Source organism: Symphalangus syndactylus, chromosome 7 (assembly GCF_028878055.3).
Source record: "Symphalangus syndactylus isolate Jambi chromosome 7, NHGRI_mSymSyn1-v2.1_pri, whole genome shotgun sequence".
Lineage (NCBI taxonomy): Eukaryota > Metazoa > Chordata > Mammalia > Primates > Hylobatidae > Symphalangus > Symphalangus syndactylus.
Window position 1 is genome coordinate 141,572,294 of NC_072429.2, and position 18,628 is coordinate 141,590,921.

General features: G+C 54.5%; 1 protein-coding gene across 10 annotated transcripts in view; it reads right to left on the reverse strand.

Annotated features, from left to right (window-relative positions):
• The window catches only part of JRK (Jrk helix-turn-helix protein), a 28,568-nt gene extending 10,180 nt beyond the window's left edge, over positions 1–18,388 (reverse strand). For 2 of the 10 annotated variants that reach the window (XR_010121966.1, XM_063643625.1), the window contains exons 1-2: positions 16,084–16,549; positions 12,884–14,927 (exon numbers count right to left, since the gene is read on the reverse strand). Coding sequence is in view for 9 of the 10 variants with exons in the window: in XM_063643625.1 (XP_063499695.1) it covers positions 12,884–14,464 (1,581 nt within the window). In the remaining variant the exon portion in view is untranslated. Of the gene's footprint in view, positions 1–5,914; positions 7,391–10,987; positions 14,928–16,083; positions 16,550–16,607; positions 16,927–18,307 lie in introns of those variants that run through there. The other 8 variants (XM_063643622.1, XM_063643624.1, XM_063643623.1 and 5 more) reach the window with 8 other exon arrangements.
• Between the last annotated feature and the right edge of the window lie 240 nt (positions 18,389–18,628).

Here is an 18,628-nt window from a genome sequence, read left to right on the forward strand (position 1 = left end):
GCAGTGGCAGAATCACGGCACAGTGCAGCCTTGACCTCCTGGGCTCAAGCAGTCTTCCTGCCTCAGCCTCCCAAGTACTTGAGACCACAGGGATGTGCCACCACTCCTGGCTATTTTTTTTTTTTTTTAATGTTTTGTAGAGAAGAGGTCTATGTTGCCCAGACTGGTCTCAAGCTCCTGGGCTCAAGCATTCCTCCTGCCTCAGCCTCCCAAAGTGCTAGGATTACAAGTGTGAGCCACTGTGCCTGGACACACTTTTGCATTGCTGACACCAGATGGCTCTACCAGGACCAGCAGACCAGCAGCTCCTTGGTAGCTCTCACCCAAAAGTGGACTCAGTGCACAAGGACCTTTTCTACACCCCTATGATTGCACCCCCAACCAATCAGAAGCACCCATTCCCTAGGCCCCTGCCCACCAAACTGTCCTTGAAAAATTCTCACCTCTGAATTTTAGGGGAGGCTGATTTAAGTAATAAGAAAACTCCAGTCTCCCATTTAGCTGGCTTTATGTATATTCAACTCTCTCTCTATTGCAATTCCCGTCTTGGTAAATTGGCTCTATCTTGGCAGTGGGCAAGAAGAACTCATTGGGCAGTTACAGTGGGGCTGACTGGCACATGAGAGTGGTGGGACTGAGAGGCCTGGGAGCCTCCACCCTGCAGGGTCTGCTGATTGGTATCAAACCGAATAAACCACAAGGTCGGGTGAAACTGCAGGGGAGGAGCAACAGGAAGGACACTGCTCTGCGGCCCAGCACAGAGCACCCCCCACATGGTGTCCATGGCCATTCTAATGTACCCTGAACTCTCACACTACTCCAACCCTCACAGCACACCTGCTGCCCTCCTGGGGTGCTGGCCTCCCTTCAGGGAAGGGGAGATTCTGGGCTTACAAAGATCAGGACAGTGGCCAGAGGAAAGATGTGACAGGCCCTGGCTCCCTCCCCACTGATGTCTTCCCTCTCCAGCCAGACTCCAGCCACTCCTTGCTAAGGGTCCAGCCTGATTCTGCTGAGCAAGGAATGTTTGTGAGGCGCCCAGGCTGGAGGCCAATGTGGTCCCTGTGTCTTGATGGGATCCTGTCACCCCACCCCCAGGGTTACCCCAGAGCAGGCAATTCAAAGAAGAGGGCTGTACCCAGCACTCAAGAGCACAGACTCCCACCAGCCCTCCTCAGCTGGCAGAGCCCACCTGACCTTCCTGGGCCCTCCCTGGCTTGCTCAGCTCTCTCACTGGGCATCTGGGGTCCTCCCCACCCCAGAGTCAGGCACAGCCAGTGCAGGTGCCACCTGCTTAATGCTGTCCTGCCCAGGCGCCCTGCCCAAGCCCCCAGCCACCCCCCTGCTCAAGGGTCAAGGGGCGCAGCCTCCTGGGTGCTGATTTGCTGCAGCCCAGAGCCTTGAGCTGCCCCAGGCCCTCCCCAGTGAAGATGAGGCCGAGAGTAAGCAGAAGACCCAGGCCTCCCAACTGAGGTGCCTCTCTCAGTAGAGAGCTGCACCTCTGGAGAAGGTCAACTGCAGAAGCTCCTTGCCCTGCCAGCCTCGGGGTCCCTTCTGAGGCTCTGCCTGCCTCAAGGTGGCTTTCAGGAGGCCTCCCCTGCTCAGCCTCCTATGGTGGCTTCATGGGCTTCTCAAGCCACAGCTGGAGCCATGGGGGCTGCCCTCAGGTGACCACCTCCAGGCTGGATCCCTCTCTGCCTTTGCATGCCCCCTTGAAATGGGTCCTAGTAGTGCCAGTTCTCCTTCCCCAGCAAGGGCTGCTCCAGGTTACTGCAAACACAGAGACCCTGGGGGCCAGCACTGACTTCAGAGGTGGCACCATTCAATGTCCTCTGGTGGTGACCTTGCTGTGACCGCTGGCCTGGGGCCCCTGGAGAGCTGACACCCCACAGACACCATGTGTTAGGCACTGTGTGAAGGTTGGGCCCTGCAGAGTGGCCCCACACGATTCAGACATTCTTGAGAGTGAAAGGGCTATTATTAGCAATTGTTCCAGGACAACAGGTGCCTCCAGGACTGCCCGGGGAAAGCAGGACACAGCAGCACCCCAGGCGCATCCAGCTCAGCACAGCAGGAGGCTGGCAGACACAGCCAAGGCAGATGCCTCCAGAGGCCAAGAAAAGCGGGGAATCACAGGCAACAGGCAGGGGAAGGGATGCAGTGAGATCCTGGGCTGTGGAGTAAAACGGCTCTGGACTCCAAACTCTGTGTCCCTGACCATCCCTGCTGCTCCTGAGCCTCAAGTGCTCAACTGTACAACGCGGATGGCACTAATGACCAGCCAGGTGTCAGATGATTAGATGAGTTAAGTGCCACCAGAATGTGGACAGCACAGGCCCCACTAAGTGTGTTCTGCCTCCTGTCGTCTTGGGTCTTCTCTTCCTCCTTTGCTGCTTTTACACTGGGTATTTTCCAATGTAGCGTTTTAACTTAATGATTTTTTCACTCTATTTTTTGAATTATTTCTTTAGTGGTTGTTCTAGGGATCACCATTCACATTTTATCAGAATCTACTGTGGATCTGCGCTAATTCCAGTGAGAGACAGAAATGCAGCTCCTGTGCAGCTCCGTCCCCTTTTCCCTTCTGTGGTATTATCGTTATACATATCACATCTCTAAATGTTACAAACCCAGCAGTATGTTGTTATTATTCTTATGTAATGTCAAGCTTTCTGAAGAAGCTGGGAGACAAAAGAAGACCAAGTACATATTTATAACTTTTGTTACATTAACTTTCCTTTTTATCGTTTCTGGTTCTCTATCTGTTCTGTGAATTTGAGTTACTAACTGGACTTACTTCCTAGCCAGATTATTTTGCTTCCACCCATCTCCTTTGGGTTATTATTGACAAATACATTATATTTCTATATGTGATAGGCCCAACAATGTTATACCCATATTGTTTTATACAATTGCTTTTTAAATCAATTAAGAAAGAAGAAATGTGCCCTTATACTGTTTTATACAATGATACAAGTACCCCTGCAAGTGTTGTTTTTAATATGGATTTAAATTACCTTCTGGGGTCATTTGCTTTCAGCCTGAAAGACTTCCTTTCGTCTTTCTCATAAGGTGGGCCTGCTAGCAACAAATTCTCCTGGCTTTTGTATGTAGTATCTGGGATCATCTTTAAATTGCTTGCTTATTGATTGATTGATTGATTGAGACAGTCTCACTCTGTTGCCCAGGCTGGAGCGCATTGGCCCCAATCTTGGCTCACTGCAACCTCTACCACCTGGGTTCAAGCAATTCTCCTGCCTCAGCCTCCCAAGTAGCTGGGATTACAGGAACATGCCACCATGCCAGGCTAGTAGACAGGGTTTCACCATGTTGGCCATGCTGGTCTTGAACTCCTGACCTCAGGTGATCCATCTGCCTCAGCCTCCCAAAGTGCTAGGATTACGGGCGTGAGTCACCATGTTCAGCTGCTTAAATTTCTGAAAGCTAGTTTGGTGGACATAGGATTCTTAGTTAATAGTTTTTTTTTGTTTGTTTTTTGTTTGTTTTGAGCACTCTGAATATATTATCCCTCTACCTTCTGGCCTCCATTGTTTCTGATGAGAAGTCAGCTGTTGATCTTACTGGGGTTCCTTTGTAAGTGATAAATCATTTTTCTCTGTTTTCAAGATTTTCTCTTTGGCTTCCAGCAATTTTACTATAATGCGTCTATTTGTGGATCTCTTTGGTTATCCTACTTAGATTTCATTGAGCCTCTTGGACTTGTAGGCTAACATTTTTCAAAAAATTGGGGGATTTTTCAGCCATTATTTCTTTAAACATTTTTTCTGCTCCCTTCTGTCCCTCCTCTCTTCTGGTTCTCCAAGTGTATGTTGGTGCAATTCGTGTGGTATCACACATTTCTCCAAGGCTCTTTTCTTCACTCTTTTTACTCTGTTCTTTGGATTGCATAGTTTCTATCACTCTATCCTCAAGTTCACTAATTCTTTCTTCTGCCAGTTGAAATCTACTGTTGAGCTCAGCTTGCCTAGTGAATTTTTCATTTCAGTCATTGTACTTTTCAACTCCAGAATTTTCATCTGGTTCTTTTCATTTATTTTGAGACAGGGCCTTGTTCTGTCACTCAGGCTGAAATGCAGTGGCACTATCACAGCTCACTGCAGCCTTGACCTCCCAGGCTCACGCAATCCTCCCACCTCAGCCTCCTGAGTAGCTAGGACTATAGATGTGTGCCACCACACTGGTTAATTAAAAAAAAAAAAAAAATTGTAAAGACAAGTTCTCACTATGTTGCCCCAGGTTGGTCTCGAATTCCTGGACTCAGATGATCCTCCTGCCTCAGCCTCCCAAAGTGCTGGGATTACAGATGTGAGTCACTGCACCAAGCCTGTTTTTTGTTTTTGTTTTTTGATACAAAACATATAATTTCTACCTTCTTAATCTCCATTTGAGGCAATATTGGCTCACACCTTCCTTTAGTTTTATCACCTTTAGTTCTTTAATCATAACGTCCTTTAGTTCTTAGACCATATTTATGATGGCCACTTTGAAACCTTTTTCTTTTAAATCCAGCATCTTGCTCTACATAAGCAGTTTCTATTACCTGCCCTTTTCCCCGGTGTATGGGCCATACTTTCCTGTTTCTTTGCATGCCTCATAATTATCTGTTGAAGAGTAGACATCGTAGGTAACCTATTGCAGCAATTCTGGATACTAGCCAACGCAATCTAGGACTATTTTCCTACTTTCTTTGCTTAGTGACCAGCTAGACTATTTTAGTGGCATCTATTTCCCACCCCACATCCCAGAGCCTCTGACTGCATCTCAGTTTTTCTCCTCAGGAGCACAGCCTAGGTTATGCCCTCAGTCACCCTGGATGACAGTGGTTTGAAAGTGCTGCAAAGCTCTTTGTTTTCCCTGACCACATCCAGCTAATAAGCTCCACTAATAATCAGCTGATTGTTCTACTGTTTTAAATGCTGCCCTGGACATAAACTGCTTCACAGGTTAATCCAATCAAATTTGGGCTCCTTTGAAGGGATAGTTCCTGAAGTTAGTGTTTGTGATACTTTTACTAGCCAGACTATATTTTTGGCATATATCTCCAATAAATCTACTGATTTACCACAGCTGCCTTTCTCTATCACTTCCACTGTTTTTGAGAGCACCCTTAGGCTTGAACTTCACACCCTTACAAATGAAGTCAGTTCCTGTGGGGAGCAATGTGGAGCTCTCTGTCCTATGGCCTGTTTCTCCAGTGGCTCTGCTGTTTGGGGTGGGGACAATGTTGTATCTCCCCAACTTTGGGAGCTGAGTGTTTGGTGGGAGGGGAATCAGCAATCCCAGGTTTTCTGGGCTTGCTTCTCAGTGTAGACTCCCCACTCTAGAGGTGAGGCCCACTAAGAGTTGTTGCCTGCCTTCATCCCTTACACCCTGAGCTCACCTCATAAATCTGTCCTGTGCCCAGCACTGCCATGAGGCAGAAGTTCTCCAACATTATATCTCTGTGGAAGCCTCTGGGGAGGGCTTAGGAATTCCCAACTCCTTTAGTGAAGTCACTGCCACATCCGCGAAGCCCACAGAACTGCCTGGACCTGAAGCTGGCTGGAACCTCTGCTCTCTCCTTACAGAGATTGGGGGAGCTCGGACATAATTGCTGGAGAGGGCATGAAGGCACAAGACCTGGGCTGACTTGCACTGCTAGATGAGTCCTATACTCACTCACCCATCCTCTACAACCATGCTACCCAGACCCCTTGTAACTAGTTGTACTTATATGACTGGGACCTGGCTCGAGGGACAGGAGCAGAAGTGGTGTGCTTTCTGGAGGCAGACACGGTGGTGGGGATTAGAGCAGGTGTCCTGTAACATCTTCAACCCTCTGGCTCCCTTCATGAAATACACATGGCACGTCTTGGTCTGTTTGCATGGTTATAAAGTAACATCTGAGGCTGAGTAATTTATAAAGAAAAGAGGTTTATTTGGCTCACAGTTCTGCAGGCTGTACAAGCAGCACAGTGCCAGCATTTGCTTCTGGTGGGGACTTCAGGGAGCTTCCACTCATGATGGAAGGCAAAGGGCAGCAGCATCACATAGCAAGAGAAGGAAGAAGAAGGGAGGGAGGTGCCACCAGACTCTTTAACAAACAGTTCTCATAGAAACTAATCAAGTGAGAACTCACTTGTTACCACAAAGATGGCACCAGGCTATTCATGAAGGATCCATCCCGATAACAGGAACATCTCCCACCAGGCCCCACCTTCAACACTGGGGATCAAATTTCCATACAAGATTAGAAAGGGATAAACATCCAAACTGTATCATGGCAGGAGGAGCCTGGCTCTGCCAGACATTTGAGCTGTTTCATCAGCCCTGATTTCCTTTCTCAACTAGTATGTGTGCAAGCACTAAACTGCTATCTTGTGTACACAACTCCGGGGTCGCTCTGTTATTGGCACTGGGTAGGGTATGGTGGGAATCCCCCAGGCCCTGGCCATGAGGTGCTGCATATTTATCGCCTCTGTCTCGGTCATGATGGGCAGTGTGGGTCTGCCTCCCCTTCTAGACCAGGTGAACCTTAATAATAGGTGCATGTTTCACTCACTCCAAGTCCCCCAGGGGCCTGGCCCATGACTGGCACTGAGGAGTCGGGGGCAATGGCAGAACTGCCTGGACCTGAAGCAGACCTCTGTTCTCTCCTTACTGCCTGTCTCAGTCAGTTTGGATTGCTATAACAAAATACCACAGGCTAGGTGGCTTAAACAACAGAAATTAATTTCTCACAGATCTGGGGACTGAAAGTCCAATATCAAAGGCACTGGCAGTCTGGTGTCGGCCGAAGGCTTTCTCATTTGCAGATGGCAGTTTTCTATTTTATTTCTTTTTTTTTTTTTTAGCAGTAAGGTCTTATCATGCCTAGGCTGGTCTTGAACTCCTAGACTCAAGCAATCCTAATGCCTTGGCCTTCCAGTGCTGGGATTACAGGCGTGAGCCACTGCGCCCAGCTTGAAGATGGCAGTTTTCTTGCATGCTCACACAGCAGAAAGTGACCTCGCTCTAGTTCCTTCCTTTTCTTATAAGGACTCAATCTCATCAGGGATCCCCACCCTTACAACCTCACCTAAGCCTAGTCACCTCCCAAAGGCCCCACCTCCTAATACCACCCTCCTGGGGGTCATGGTTTCAACATATAAACTTTGGGGGGGGACACAAACATGCAGTCCTTAACACCATCGTCATGGAGATGGAGGCCACAGACCCACCAACACCCATAACCTCAAGGGCACTGGTGGGGACAGAGGGGTCTTACCCAGCACTGCCATGTGGCAGAAGTTCTCCAACATTATGTCTCTGTAGAGGCCTCCAGGCAGCACTTAGGAATTGCCAACTCCTCTGGTGAGGTCACTACCACATCCTCAAGGCCCACAGTCTCCTGAAACAACAGAACTTTGCTGCTTTGTGGAGGAGCATCAGTATGTCTACACCATAGGGGTGTAGTCACTTCCCTCTGCCAGGGAGAATGGGGGAGGAAGAATGGATTCCTAGTGTATTTTTTCTCTTCAGAATTGACAGCCCATCAAGGTACAATGAAATAGAAAAAAGGCTGGCCAGGTGCCAAGTCCTGGCTCAAGCCTGGCAGCTCCTCCCACTGAGCCTCATGGCCACCCCAGAGGACAGGCCTTCCTTTCACACACATCAGAAATAGGGAACCCAAGACCTCAAGAGGAAATGGGCCCAGGGACTTGCCTTGGCTTGGGGTGGCTTAGGACCAGGGCAAGACACCTGACCCCACAGCAGACCATGCTCTGACACTGGGTAACACATTCCCTGCTCTGGACCTCAGTTCCTTTGGCTACTAAGAAGGCCCAACGATCCTGGCCTGTGTGGGATGGGGCTACCTGCAGACATAGAGGGCCCTTGAGCACCGCGTAGCTTGCTTGCCAGCCAGCCTGGGTGTGAAAATGGCCATGCTGACAGGCTCTCTGCGATAGGGCCCAGCCATGGCCAGTGGGCCTCCCAGGATCTGCCCCTGGGTGCAGGGCCTGAGCAGGGAGGCCATCGTGCTGCCTTTGAGACCAGGACCGAGCAGGGGCCATGCCCAGATTCAGAGGCTCAGGACCACCACAGAACTGAAGGGAGGTTCAAGGCCTCAAACAAGAGTGGCCCCTAAAAAGGCTGGTAAAGGAGTGTTTTCACCTCTGTTTACAGTTGAGGGCACTGCTCAAGGTCATGCAGCTGGTGAATGGCAGGGCGTGAGCAGTGGAGAACATGAGGCTGGTCATCAGAGGCAGGTAGCCCTGGGTCTCCCTCTGCCTCAGCAGCTTCACACCTGCCCCTCCCTGGGCCCCGGTCTCATCTCTAAACAGGAGTGACCCCACCTCATTTCATGTCATCATCACTGCCCTGCAAGGGAAACAACAGATGTGTAAGGTCTGAGGGTCCATGTGTGGAAGCGGAGGCGGGAGCTGAGACCACACGGGCAAAGGAGTGGGCGTGTGGGGCCGGAAGCTGGGGCTCATGTGGGAGGCTGGTGGCTGCCATGGCTGCAGCTCCTGGCCCTGCGGACAGCCAGGCCTGGGGTCCACAGGAGCTGAGCAGGGAAGAGGACAAACAAGGTCTCACAGGTCCATTCTCCCCAGCCTCCCAGCAGGCAGCTGAGTCCAACGCAGCGCCCGAGAGCTCAGCCCTTGTCAAGGAGAGTTCTCGAACCCAGAGGGGCCTGGGTAAGCAGCAGAAGTGCAGGAGCCGTGCCCACGCCCTGCCTCCCAGGCCAGCACCCACCCCTCACTGCTGCCACACCCACCAGCCCACGACTGTCCACATCCTGACCCCTACCTACCTCATGACCTCCCCAACCCTGATCTCCACGCCTGACCCCAAAGCACATTTTATTTATTTTTTTTTTTTTAGAGATAAGGTCTCTCACTCTGTCACCCGGGCTGGAGTGCAGAGGCCATAACTCACTGCAGCCTCGAACTCCTGGGCTTGGGGATCCTCCCGCCTCGGCCTCCTGAGTAGCTGGGGTTACAGGCACACACCACCACACCTGGCTCATTTTATTTTATTTTCTGTAGAGATGGGGTCTCCCTATGTTGCCCAGGCTGGTTTCAAACTCCTGAACTAAAGTGATCCACCTGCCTTGGCCCTCCAGAGCACTGGGATTTCAGGCAGGAGCCACCACGCCCGGCCCCCCAATAAGCACATTTATATGGGGCATGAGGTGAAGTCCCTGAGGTGCAGTGTGGATGAGTCTTGATTTATCCCAAGTTTCGCTGCCTTGTGCCACAGCCTCCCAAGAATGGATGCAGTCTACACCTTCTGCAAACCCCTGCCTCAAACCCTGTCCCTCCAGAAGCACATCCAGCCACTGGGACCCTGAACCTCCTCCAAATGGACTTTAACTGGGGACAACTGATGACAGTCCTCCAACCCCAGCGAGCTGGGGAAGCCGTGGGCAGGGGCTGCAACTTCCTTTCTTCCAATCAACCCACCACTAGCAATCAATCACTTGGCCCACTGGATAAGAACGGTGGCCTGCAGCATCAGGGGCGGCCCGTCATCTCCATCGCATGCTCAGCCATGCACAGACAGGCCCAGGGCAAGGTCTGCTCTAGACTCTCCTATGCAGGAGACAGACAACTTCCAGGACAGCATGCCTGGGGTGCCCACAGAGGGCCAGGCTGGCACAGGCAGGACAGGTGTTCTGTAAACCAACCCCAAGGCAGAAGGGGCTGAAAGACCACCTACCCATCCTAACCCCTGAATTCACCATGCCACCCTGAAGTATGGCCTCTCCTGGGCATCCCGAGGGATGGGAGCGCCCAGATTGGAGGCTGCCTGTCCCAAGTGAGGACAAAGGAGCGCCCTCAGGCCTGAGGACTCAGGTACCACCCCAAAGATGAAGGCAGTGGTGGAAAGAGGTTCTACCAGCAGGCTGGAAGCAGCCACAGAGGTCCCAAACCATATGTCACAGCACCTGCTGCCCCGCTAGCCACTGGAGAACTGAGGCTGCAACTTGTAGGGGCACTGTGAGAAGACAGCGAGTGGCTCTGGCCTGGTGCTCACAGATAAAGGCTGCGGGGGGGCATTTAAACGGGACCAGAGACTTCCGCACTCTGCCCTGGCAAGCTCCAGGGCTTCCCAGGGGCCTCAGCAGCCCCAGAAACAGTGAAGAGACAAAGCCTCACAGAGCTGTGCTGTGGTGTCTGGTACAGCGGGGCTCCACCTGAGAGGGCTTAGGGAAAATGATTCTGAGGCTAAAACATTCAACCACTTGAGCTTCTGAGACTGGTCAGGAAGTGAAAACAAAGTGTTTAGAGGACATGGCAGTCTCCATAAAGCGATCTGGGGGACAGAGGCAGGAGGTATGCGCCAGGCAGCTGGGCCCAGCAGCTCAGAGATGAGTACGCTCTGGGCTCCCTGAAAACCTCACTCCAGGGAGACCTCCAGCAGCGAGCCCAGGTGAGAAGGGGCTGCAGGAGGAGCAGGGCCTGAATCCGCTGGGTGGCACAAGGGATTCCAGCCACCGGGGCTGCGCCCAGAGTCAGGCTCCAGGCCTTGCTGCAGTTGGTCTGGAAGAGGGGCACCCTGAAGACACAGCCACTCACTGGGGACAAGTGCCTACCCATCAGCCCAGCACAGTCAGCACAGGAGCAGGTCAAGAGCGAGAACTCAGGTCCTGAAGAGCTACAGTCTGACAGGGACAAGCCATCTCCAGAGGACTCAGGAGAGCCAGCCAGGAGCTCGGCCAGCCGGCCTGCCCGTGCCCTCCCCAGCTGCACCCACCCAGGATGTCCTGCTGCTTCAGAGCCCTCGGGACATGTTCTAACCTCCTGTGTTGCCTCAAGCAGCTGCGATCCAGCAATCTTGGTTAAGAGGCTCTGCTAGGAGTGACACGTGGGCCCAGAAACGGCACAAAGTACACGGATGTGCAGAAGTTCCCCAGACAATGAAGCAAACAGTGCGGGTGACACCACGAAGGCAACGGGACCCAGATGGGAACTGGGACTGTCGTTCAGCACCGAGATCTTTAAAAACTATTTGGCTTTTATAATCTTCACACATGTATTCAAAGCAAGAAACACACACTTCCAGGACATAGGTAGGGCTCTGTCAGCAATGACTTTTGCCCCTGTATCTACAGAGATGTGAAAATACGAGAAACCACAGCGAGCCAAATCCTCTCCCTCATGAGAACAGAGGTTTCAATGGAATCAACAGCAGACGCTGGAGTGCAAACTACGTGCTGACTCGGCCAAATGATATGAATTTAAGAGAGGAAAAGAATTCAAGGGCAAAGCACTAAAAATAACATAGCAAGAAAAACCTATTTAGGCCGAGTGCTGTGGCTCACGCCTGTAATCCCAGCACTTTAGGAGGATGAGGAAGGAGGATCGCTTGAGGCCAAGAGTTCAAGACCAGCCTGGGCAACATAGTAGACCCTGTCTCTACAAAAAAATAAAAAGGTAGGGGTGGTGGTGGGCGCCTCTAGTCCCAGCTACTCAGGAGGCTGGAGCGGGAGGATCACTCAAGCCAGGGAGGTCAAGGCTGCAGTGAGCTGTGATCACACCACTTCACTCCAGCCTGGTCAACGGAGTGAGACCCTGCCTCAAGAAAAGGACAATGCACCTATTTCACGCTCGCTCAAAGACGAGGCTAACACTGTGGACACAGGGCGTTCTGGAATCTCAGCTGCAGGCAGTGAGTGTCGCCCGTGAAATGGAGATGCTGCAAAGCAGCTACAGACATGGAGAAAATAACCGCATCCTCTTACAACCGCCTCTGTGAAAACTGACTAGGACAGACAACTCCTCCCCAAAAGTATTACTAACGTGCTAACAGCTGGGGATAAGAGCACACATACTGCTGGAAATCTAAGCAGCCTGTTTTACTGTTTTCAGTGACTTATGTGCAAACCTAAGACTAATCTCTGAATGTCTGATCAAGACGTATTCATGTAAAGGCCATAAGTATGAAATTCTGGGCAACGTGGTACATTGGACTCTGAGCCAAAATGCCAAAATACCACGCAGGGTCCGTGTCCTCTATCCGGGTGGTGAGCAGGGCCTGGTCAGCCACTCCTACTTTCTTCCCGGAAAGGAACTCTACCAAGTCAACTCTCCGTGGGGCCCCCCCACATCTTGGGGCCAGAGCCCATGGGATGCGATCTGCGGGTAACAGAGGATGGTTCCAGAGTCATTCTGCTGAATGAGGCCACGACTGAAGTGAGACGTGCGGCCTGTTCAGCCGCTAGCAGGCCAAGAACTGAGTCCCAGCTCTTGGCCATCGGACCTCAGGCAACTGTGCTCGGGGTCCACCCAACACAGGGACGGCCGCCAGCCCAGCAGATAGAGCCTTCTGAGACGAAGCCTGTCCAGGGGCGATGGGCATGGCCTCCTGTCGGCCTGGAGGGCAACTTCTCTCCACGTGGACAGACAGACATCTCCACCCTCTGATACTGCAATGATCAGCCAGTGAACAGGAAGCCAGATCGGCCCAGCCTGGCCCCCATTCCAGCCAGGGTGAGGCTCTGGCTTGTTCTAGGCTAGGGTGGACCCTTCCAAAACATTTCCTCACTTTCGGATGACACGCCAAGTGATATAAAACCTGTATTGACAGGTACCACGGGCACGGACCATCCTGGGCACCTGAGCCACACCCGTGGGTGACCCGCTCCTGGAAGAGCTCTTGAGTGTCTGCACACGCCCTCCTGCCTCAGGTGGGGTCAGGGCACAGGACCATGCCACTCCAGGGTGTGGGGAGAAACAGGGCCAGTGGCCAGGGCAGGGCAGAGAAGCCATCAGTTGTCACCTGCTGTGGATGAGCAGGGCAAGGGAGACTGAGCTGTGGCCCCGCAGCCACCAGGGCCCTCCTGGAGGGCTTCAACCTTGACCACAGCCCCGAGGGCACCACGCCGCCTCCTCACCTGCTGCTGGCTCCGGAACACGGCACGCAGCGCCCGCAGCTGCCCCACTTCCTGCGCACTGAAGCATGGCTGCTGCTCCGCAAAGCGCAGGACTGCGTCAAAGGCCACGGCCGCCTGCTCCCAGGCCGCCTCCTCGCCCTCACCAGGATCTCCTCCGCCGTCCTGGTCAGCTTTCGGAGTCTTTTCTGAACTCCACACAACCTCTGCTGGCAACGTGGCAGCAGGGGGCCGTCCCCCTTCTGCCTCCCTTCCCGCTACACCCCAGCTGGCGGCCTGGCGCTGGCGAAGCTGGCCCGGGCAGGAGGAGCCTTCCTTCACAAGCTCCAGGATGTGCGCAAAGGACTTGTTGTGGGGCTTCGCTTGGAAGCGCTCTGCCTCCACCTCCTCCTCAGAGGAGGAGCCTTCGGCAAACACAACCGATGGCCACAGCTTCCTCCAGGCCCGCCTGAAGACGTGGCTAGGCACCGCATTCCAGGCACAGGCCACACTGAATATGGCATCATTCACGTTGTAGCGGGCGTGGGGGCCCTGCAGGGGGGCCGGAGGGTTGATGAAGTTCCTCATGAAATCTCTCCGAATGCCCTGCTCCATGGGCTGCACCAATGAGGCCACGCTGGCAGGCAGGAAGATGGTGAAAATGTTACTGGACACCAGCTCGGCCTCCTGCGGGTGAGCCCGGGAGCTGTCCAGCAAGAGAACGGCTTTGCTATCTTCAGGCAAACCTATGGTTCTGAGGTGCTCTCTCACCGAGGGCACAAAGATATGATGGAACCAATCAGAAAAAATCTCCTTGTCCACCCAGGCGTTCCCCTGGGCCTTATAGGCGACGGGCAGGTGCTGGATGCCTTTGAAAGCCCTGGGACCGCTGCACTTCCCGATGGCCAAGGGCTTGAGCCTGTGGGAGCCCGTGGCGTTGGCACACATCAGCACGGTCAGCCGGTCCTTGCCCTGCTTGAGGCCAGGCACAGCCCCGCCTTCCGGAGTGGGATTTGGCAGGCACCGCCAGAAAAGGCCAGTCTCGTCGGCGTTGTAAACCTGCTCGGCAGACAGCCCGTGCTCGGCAGCCAAGCTCCTGAAAAATGCACAGAACTGCTCCGCGGCCTGGTGGTCAGCTGCCTGCTTTTCACTGGACGCATCTAGCTTTTTAATGCCATGTCTGGCCTTAAAGCGCCAGAGCCACCCTCCGGAGAACACACAGGGCTCAGTGAGCTGCATCTGCTCGTAGAAGTCCTTGGCCTTCTCGATGAGCATGGGGCCTGACACAGGGACGCCCTCGGAGCGCTTCCCCAGGAACCACTCATACAGGACGCGGTCCAAGTGCTCCAGCTTGGGTGTGTGCAGCGTGCGCCGCTGCTCCAGTGCCTTGTTGGAGTCCGAGCTGGCGAAGAACCGGAGCAGCTGCGCCTTGTGCGCCCTGATGTCATAGAGGGTGGACATGCCCACGTTGTACTCCTGCATCAGTGCCTTCCGGCTCTCGCCCTTCTCCAGGCGCGTGCAGATGTCAATCTTCTCCTTCAGGGTCAGCACCACCCTCTTCCGCTTCTCCCCTCTGCTCTTCCCGGCAGCCGGCTTGGAGGCCATGGGGAGGGGTGGCTGGTCTTAGCACTTGCAGGACACACGCCTGGCCTGGGCTGCTGCCACTACTTCCGCCTCCTCCTGCTCCCCTTCTGGGGCTCCGTCTCTCCCTCTCCACTCTGCCTGCCTGCTCTGCTGATGCTGAGCACGGGCCCCAGCCCCTCTCGGGTTCCTCACTCCACACGCTGCACCTCCTGCCTCAGGTATCCCTGGTCTTCCGGGCTCCACACACCCAGGCCTTGGCTCCTGGCAGTGCAGTCAGCTGCCAGTTCTCTCTGTGGAGGAGGTGACCCTGTCAGACTCCCCTCTGCTGCCCCACACGGCTGGAACTCCGGCCTTCTCTGTGGATACTGTGGCAGCGGCTCCCCTCAAACTGACCAGGTTTGGGGTGGTAGAGGTTTTACCGCATAAGTAGCAGGGTGCCTCTCCAGGGTCCACAATGGTATCTTCAGGCACAGCACTTCAGGGGCTGGAAGGCAGAGGGAAGAGAAAGTGATGGGGCACGCCCAGGACACACCTGGCATCCTCACGACTCTATCCTCAGTGGGATGCTCCAGCGGAAACTCAAGTGCTATTGAGAGGACCCACGCAAGCGCTAGCACGCACTGTGGGGAGAGGGTGGCCCTGGGAGCAGCCCAGCCTGCCCAGCCCCTGGATGTGCTGCTCAGGTGGACTCTGCCCAACTCCCACCAAGCAAACTGAAGCCATTCGCTAGGGCTGGAAATGAGACGTGGATCTCACAGGAGCAGCCTGGCCTTTCCTGGGGAAGCGCTCAGGCAGAAGCCATCAGAGGAAGCCAGGAAGTCCGATGCTGGGCAGACCCAAGAACAAACCTCCTACTCGCCCAGACTAAGCTTCTTGCTGAAGGTGCCTGAGCTGGCCACCTTCTCAAATCCCTTATTCCTCCCAGAGGAGCAGAGGCAGGGGTGGAGGGATGCAGGGAGGAGGAATTCCTCACTACCCTCCCCGCCGAAGACCTTACAAACCCCATCTGGAGCAGGTCTCTAAACTCCTCTCCAACACAGAGCCCCAAACTGCCTCTAGAAAACGAGGCATTAGAAGTTTCTCTAGAACAGCAGGCCTCAAGCTCCTCCAAGGGCTAGGAGGTGCTGCCAGTTTCTCAATCACCCTCTGACCTCCCTGACCACACACACTCAGATGCGTCTACTAGGAGCTGCAGCAGACAGACAGCTGTAACCATTCCAGGCCTCTTCCAGAGGGGACTCCTCAAGCTCAGCTCAGGGTACCCTGCCCCAGGCAGCCACACTGAGCCGCTGGTCTCTGAAACCCCAGGCTCTAGTGCTGCCTGTCCACCTGGCTCCACGACCACAGCCTTCCAGACATGGACAGACACACACACACACACATACACACACACACACACACACACACACACACACAGCCACCCAACCTCACTGACACATACACGCTCAGAGGACACAGGACCAAGCTAGCCCAGAGCAGGAACTTCTTTAGCACTTGCTAATTTGGGAGGCTCTATGAACAAATGACTAATTCACGCCAGAAGCAAATGCCAGGACACCTGATGGCCCCCTGGGAGCAAGGGTTCTTCCTGGGCCAGCTGTGCACCCTATGAAAAGCTTGCTTTTAAGTTTCATACACACCTTTGACCAATATGAAGAAAAATGACATAGAAACATCGCAGCTCTAATCAAACACATCTTTCTGTTGAAGTTTTCAACTAACTTCTCACTCTTCTCCTATATAAAGAGAATGTGGGTCACTCTCATCCCTTCTAGGTAGACAATTCCACCCTCTCGTAACAACTGTGCGGAACACCCCACACCCCTCCCTACACCTGAGCCGACTGGCAGGGCACAGAGGGCGCATCCCTGTGAGACCAGGGCAGACCATGGAGTCAGGGCCTGCAATGCACTTCACCCAGTAAGACGCTGGTGGGGGTGCTGAGGGCTGAAAAGCTGTTTGCCCCAACACCGAGCGGCTCAGCTGGCCACCTCAGTGTGGCAGACGTGCTATGGGCAGGCCTGGGGTCTCCCTCCCCTCTCACTCCTCCGCAGGCCAGCAGTACTTGAGGATGGACTCCTGGAGTTCCCACCTCCCTCCTGCACCCTTACCATAGCTGCTTCTGCCAACTTCATGCAGAGCATGTGGCCAAAGGCCTACTTACACGTGGAGTGCAGAAACGCAGCCCTTTGAGGGCAGAGCTCAAGAGAAATGAGGAGTGCAATCAAATGCAGCAAAAGCTCCAAAGAAAAATTCTAGGCTTGTCGGCTGCCACCTCCGGGTGAGTACTGTCCTCTTCCGGAGTCAGTTTCCTGGTCTGCAAAATGTGGGCTGGTCCCTTAAGGATCCTGCATTGTTCGCTGAGGGTGACGGTGTGACGTGTGTGTGGTCTGGCACTGCACAGTGAGCTATGTGCATCTCACCATGGGGAACAGGAGGGAAGGCAAGGCCACAATCCACCCTCGAGATTTTTAATATGATCCCACTGTAGAAAAACTGGGGGAGACACGGAATCCCACAGTAGCTTGTGAGGGACTGACTCGGGACTGGGATGCAGAAAAAAGCGTCCTGGAGGAGACAGCACCAGACACGGGCTCCTCGTGGACACGTCTCCATGCCTGACGTGCAGGTGTGGCAGGATGACACAAAGTGGCTGAACTTATTTCATAAGGAATATCTGAATTTTATTTTGAAAGGAAGTTTTTGGTCTTGCAAGTGGGACAACAGTGTGTTCAGCCACTTTGTGTCATGCTGCCACACCTGCACGTCAGGCATGGAGACGTGTCCACGAGGAGCCCGTGTCTGGTGCTGAGTCTCCTCCAGGACGCTTTTCTCTGCATCCCAGTCCCGAGTCAGTCCCTCACAAGCTACTGTGGGATTCCATGTCTCCCCGAAATTAGGGTGGTTTCTTGCCTTGCGACTGGAGGGGAAGCACTGATCCCCGAGGCCACGTGAACACGGGATGAAACATGGAATTCTCCTGTGCCCAAGGCACAGACAAGAAACGGGAGGCCTAAGAGGCCAGCGCTGGGGCCGACTCCGTCCTGCGTGACGGGAAGAGGTCCTGAGAAACGCGGGGGGAAAGCGGGAAACAACCTTCGCACGGGCATAGTGTGTGTGTGTGCGTGTGTGTGTGTGTGTGTGTGTGTGTGTGTGTGTGTTGGGGGGTATGGAGGATATTAAGGAGAAATACTCAAAAAACAAGTCGCATTCTGGGCCTGGGGGAAGAGGTGAGCTGGGGGTCAGAAGGAGAGTATGGGACAGAGGAGGATGGGACAGAAAGCCTGGGGCCGTGCGCCCCACAGAGAGCGCCCGGGAGCCGGCGCCGAGTTCCGCTAGGAGCCCTCCACGCTGGGGGATCCTGGCGCAGGGAGAGCGCTGGGCTACTGGCGAGGCTCGCTTAAAAGGCGTCCGTACCCCAGGGTCCCCGTTTGCGGGTAGAAATTCAGTCTGGGACAAGAGCAAAAACAAAAATGGAAAAAAAAAGAAAAAAAAAGTCTCGGTCTGGTTTTTTAAGGGCAAGCGGACCTCGTGACCGCGCCTCTCTGAAAGTGGAAGCGCAGGAAGGGTCCGGGCTGGGGCGTCAAGGCCAGGCCCGGCGGCGAGGGGTGGGTTCGGCTCGGGGGCCGCGCGCTCAAGCCGCGGGGGTCGCGCGGGAAGCACAGGGCTTCGGGTTCCGAGCGCGGCTCCCGGGAGGGGGCGCTGCCGCCCGCGGCTGAGTCGGGACCCGCAGCCTGGCGACCAGCCCCGCCCCGCCCCCCGCCCCGCGCGCCCGCCTGCCCAGACTGCGGCTCCCGCCCGCGCCGCCCGCGCCCACCCGGCCAGGCCTGGCCGCCCAGCACCTCAAGCCAGGACACTACTCACCCTGCTCACCCAGAACAGCCGCCGCCGGCCGGAAGTGCCGGCCACTCTGTTCTCTTCCAGTCCGCGCCTCCTCGTCTTCCCCCAGCTACTTCCGGGGCGCTCTAGACAGGCTGGAGGACTCGGCACTCGGTGGTGTCTGGGAGCCAGACTCGGGCATTCACAGAGCTGGGTGGCAACGGAGGGCGTGGGAGGGGAGGAGGCCTGGAGGAGGGGGGTAGGAGAGGAGTGGGGGGGTCCCAGGGTCGGGGGAGGCGTGGGAGGGGAGAAGGCGCGGGCAGGGAGGGGAGAGAGGAAACGGGGCGAAGGTGGGGCGTGCGGCCT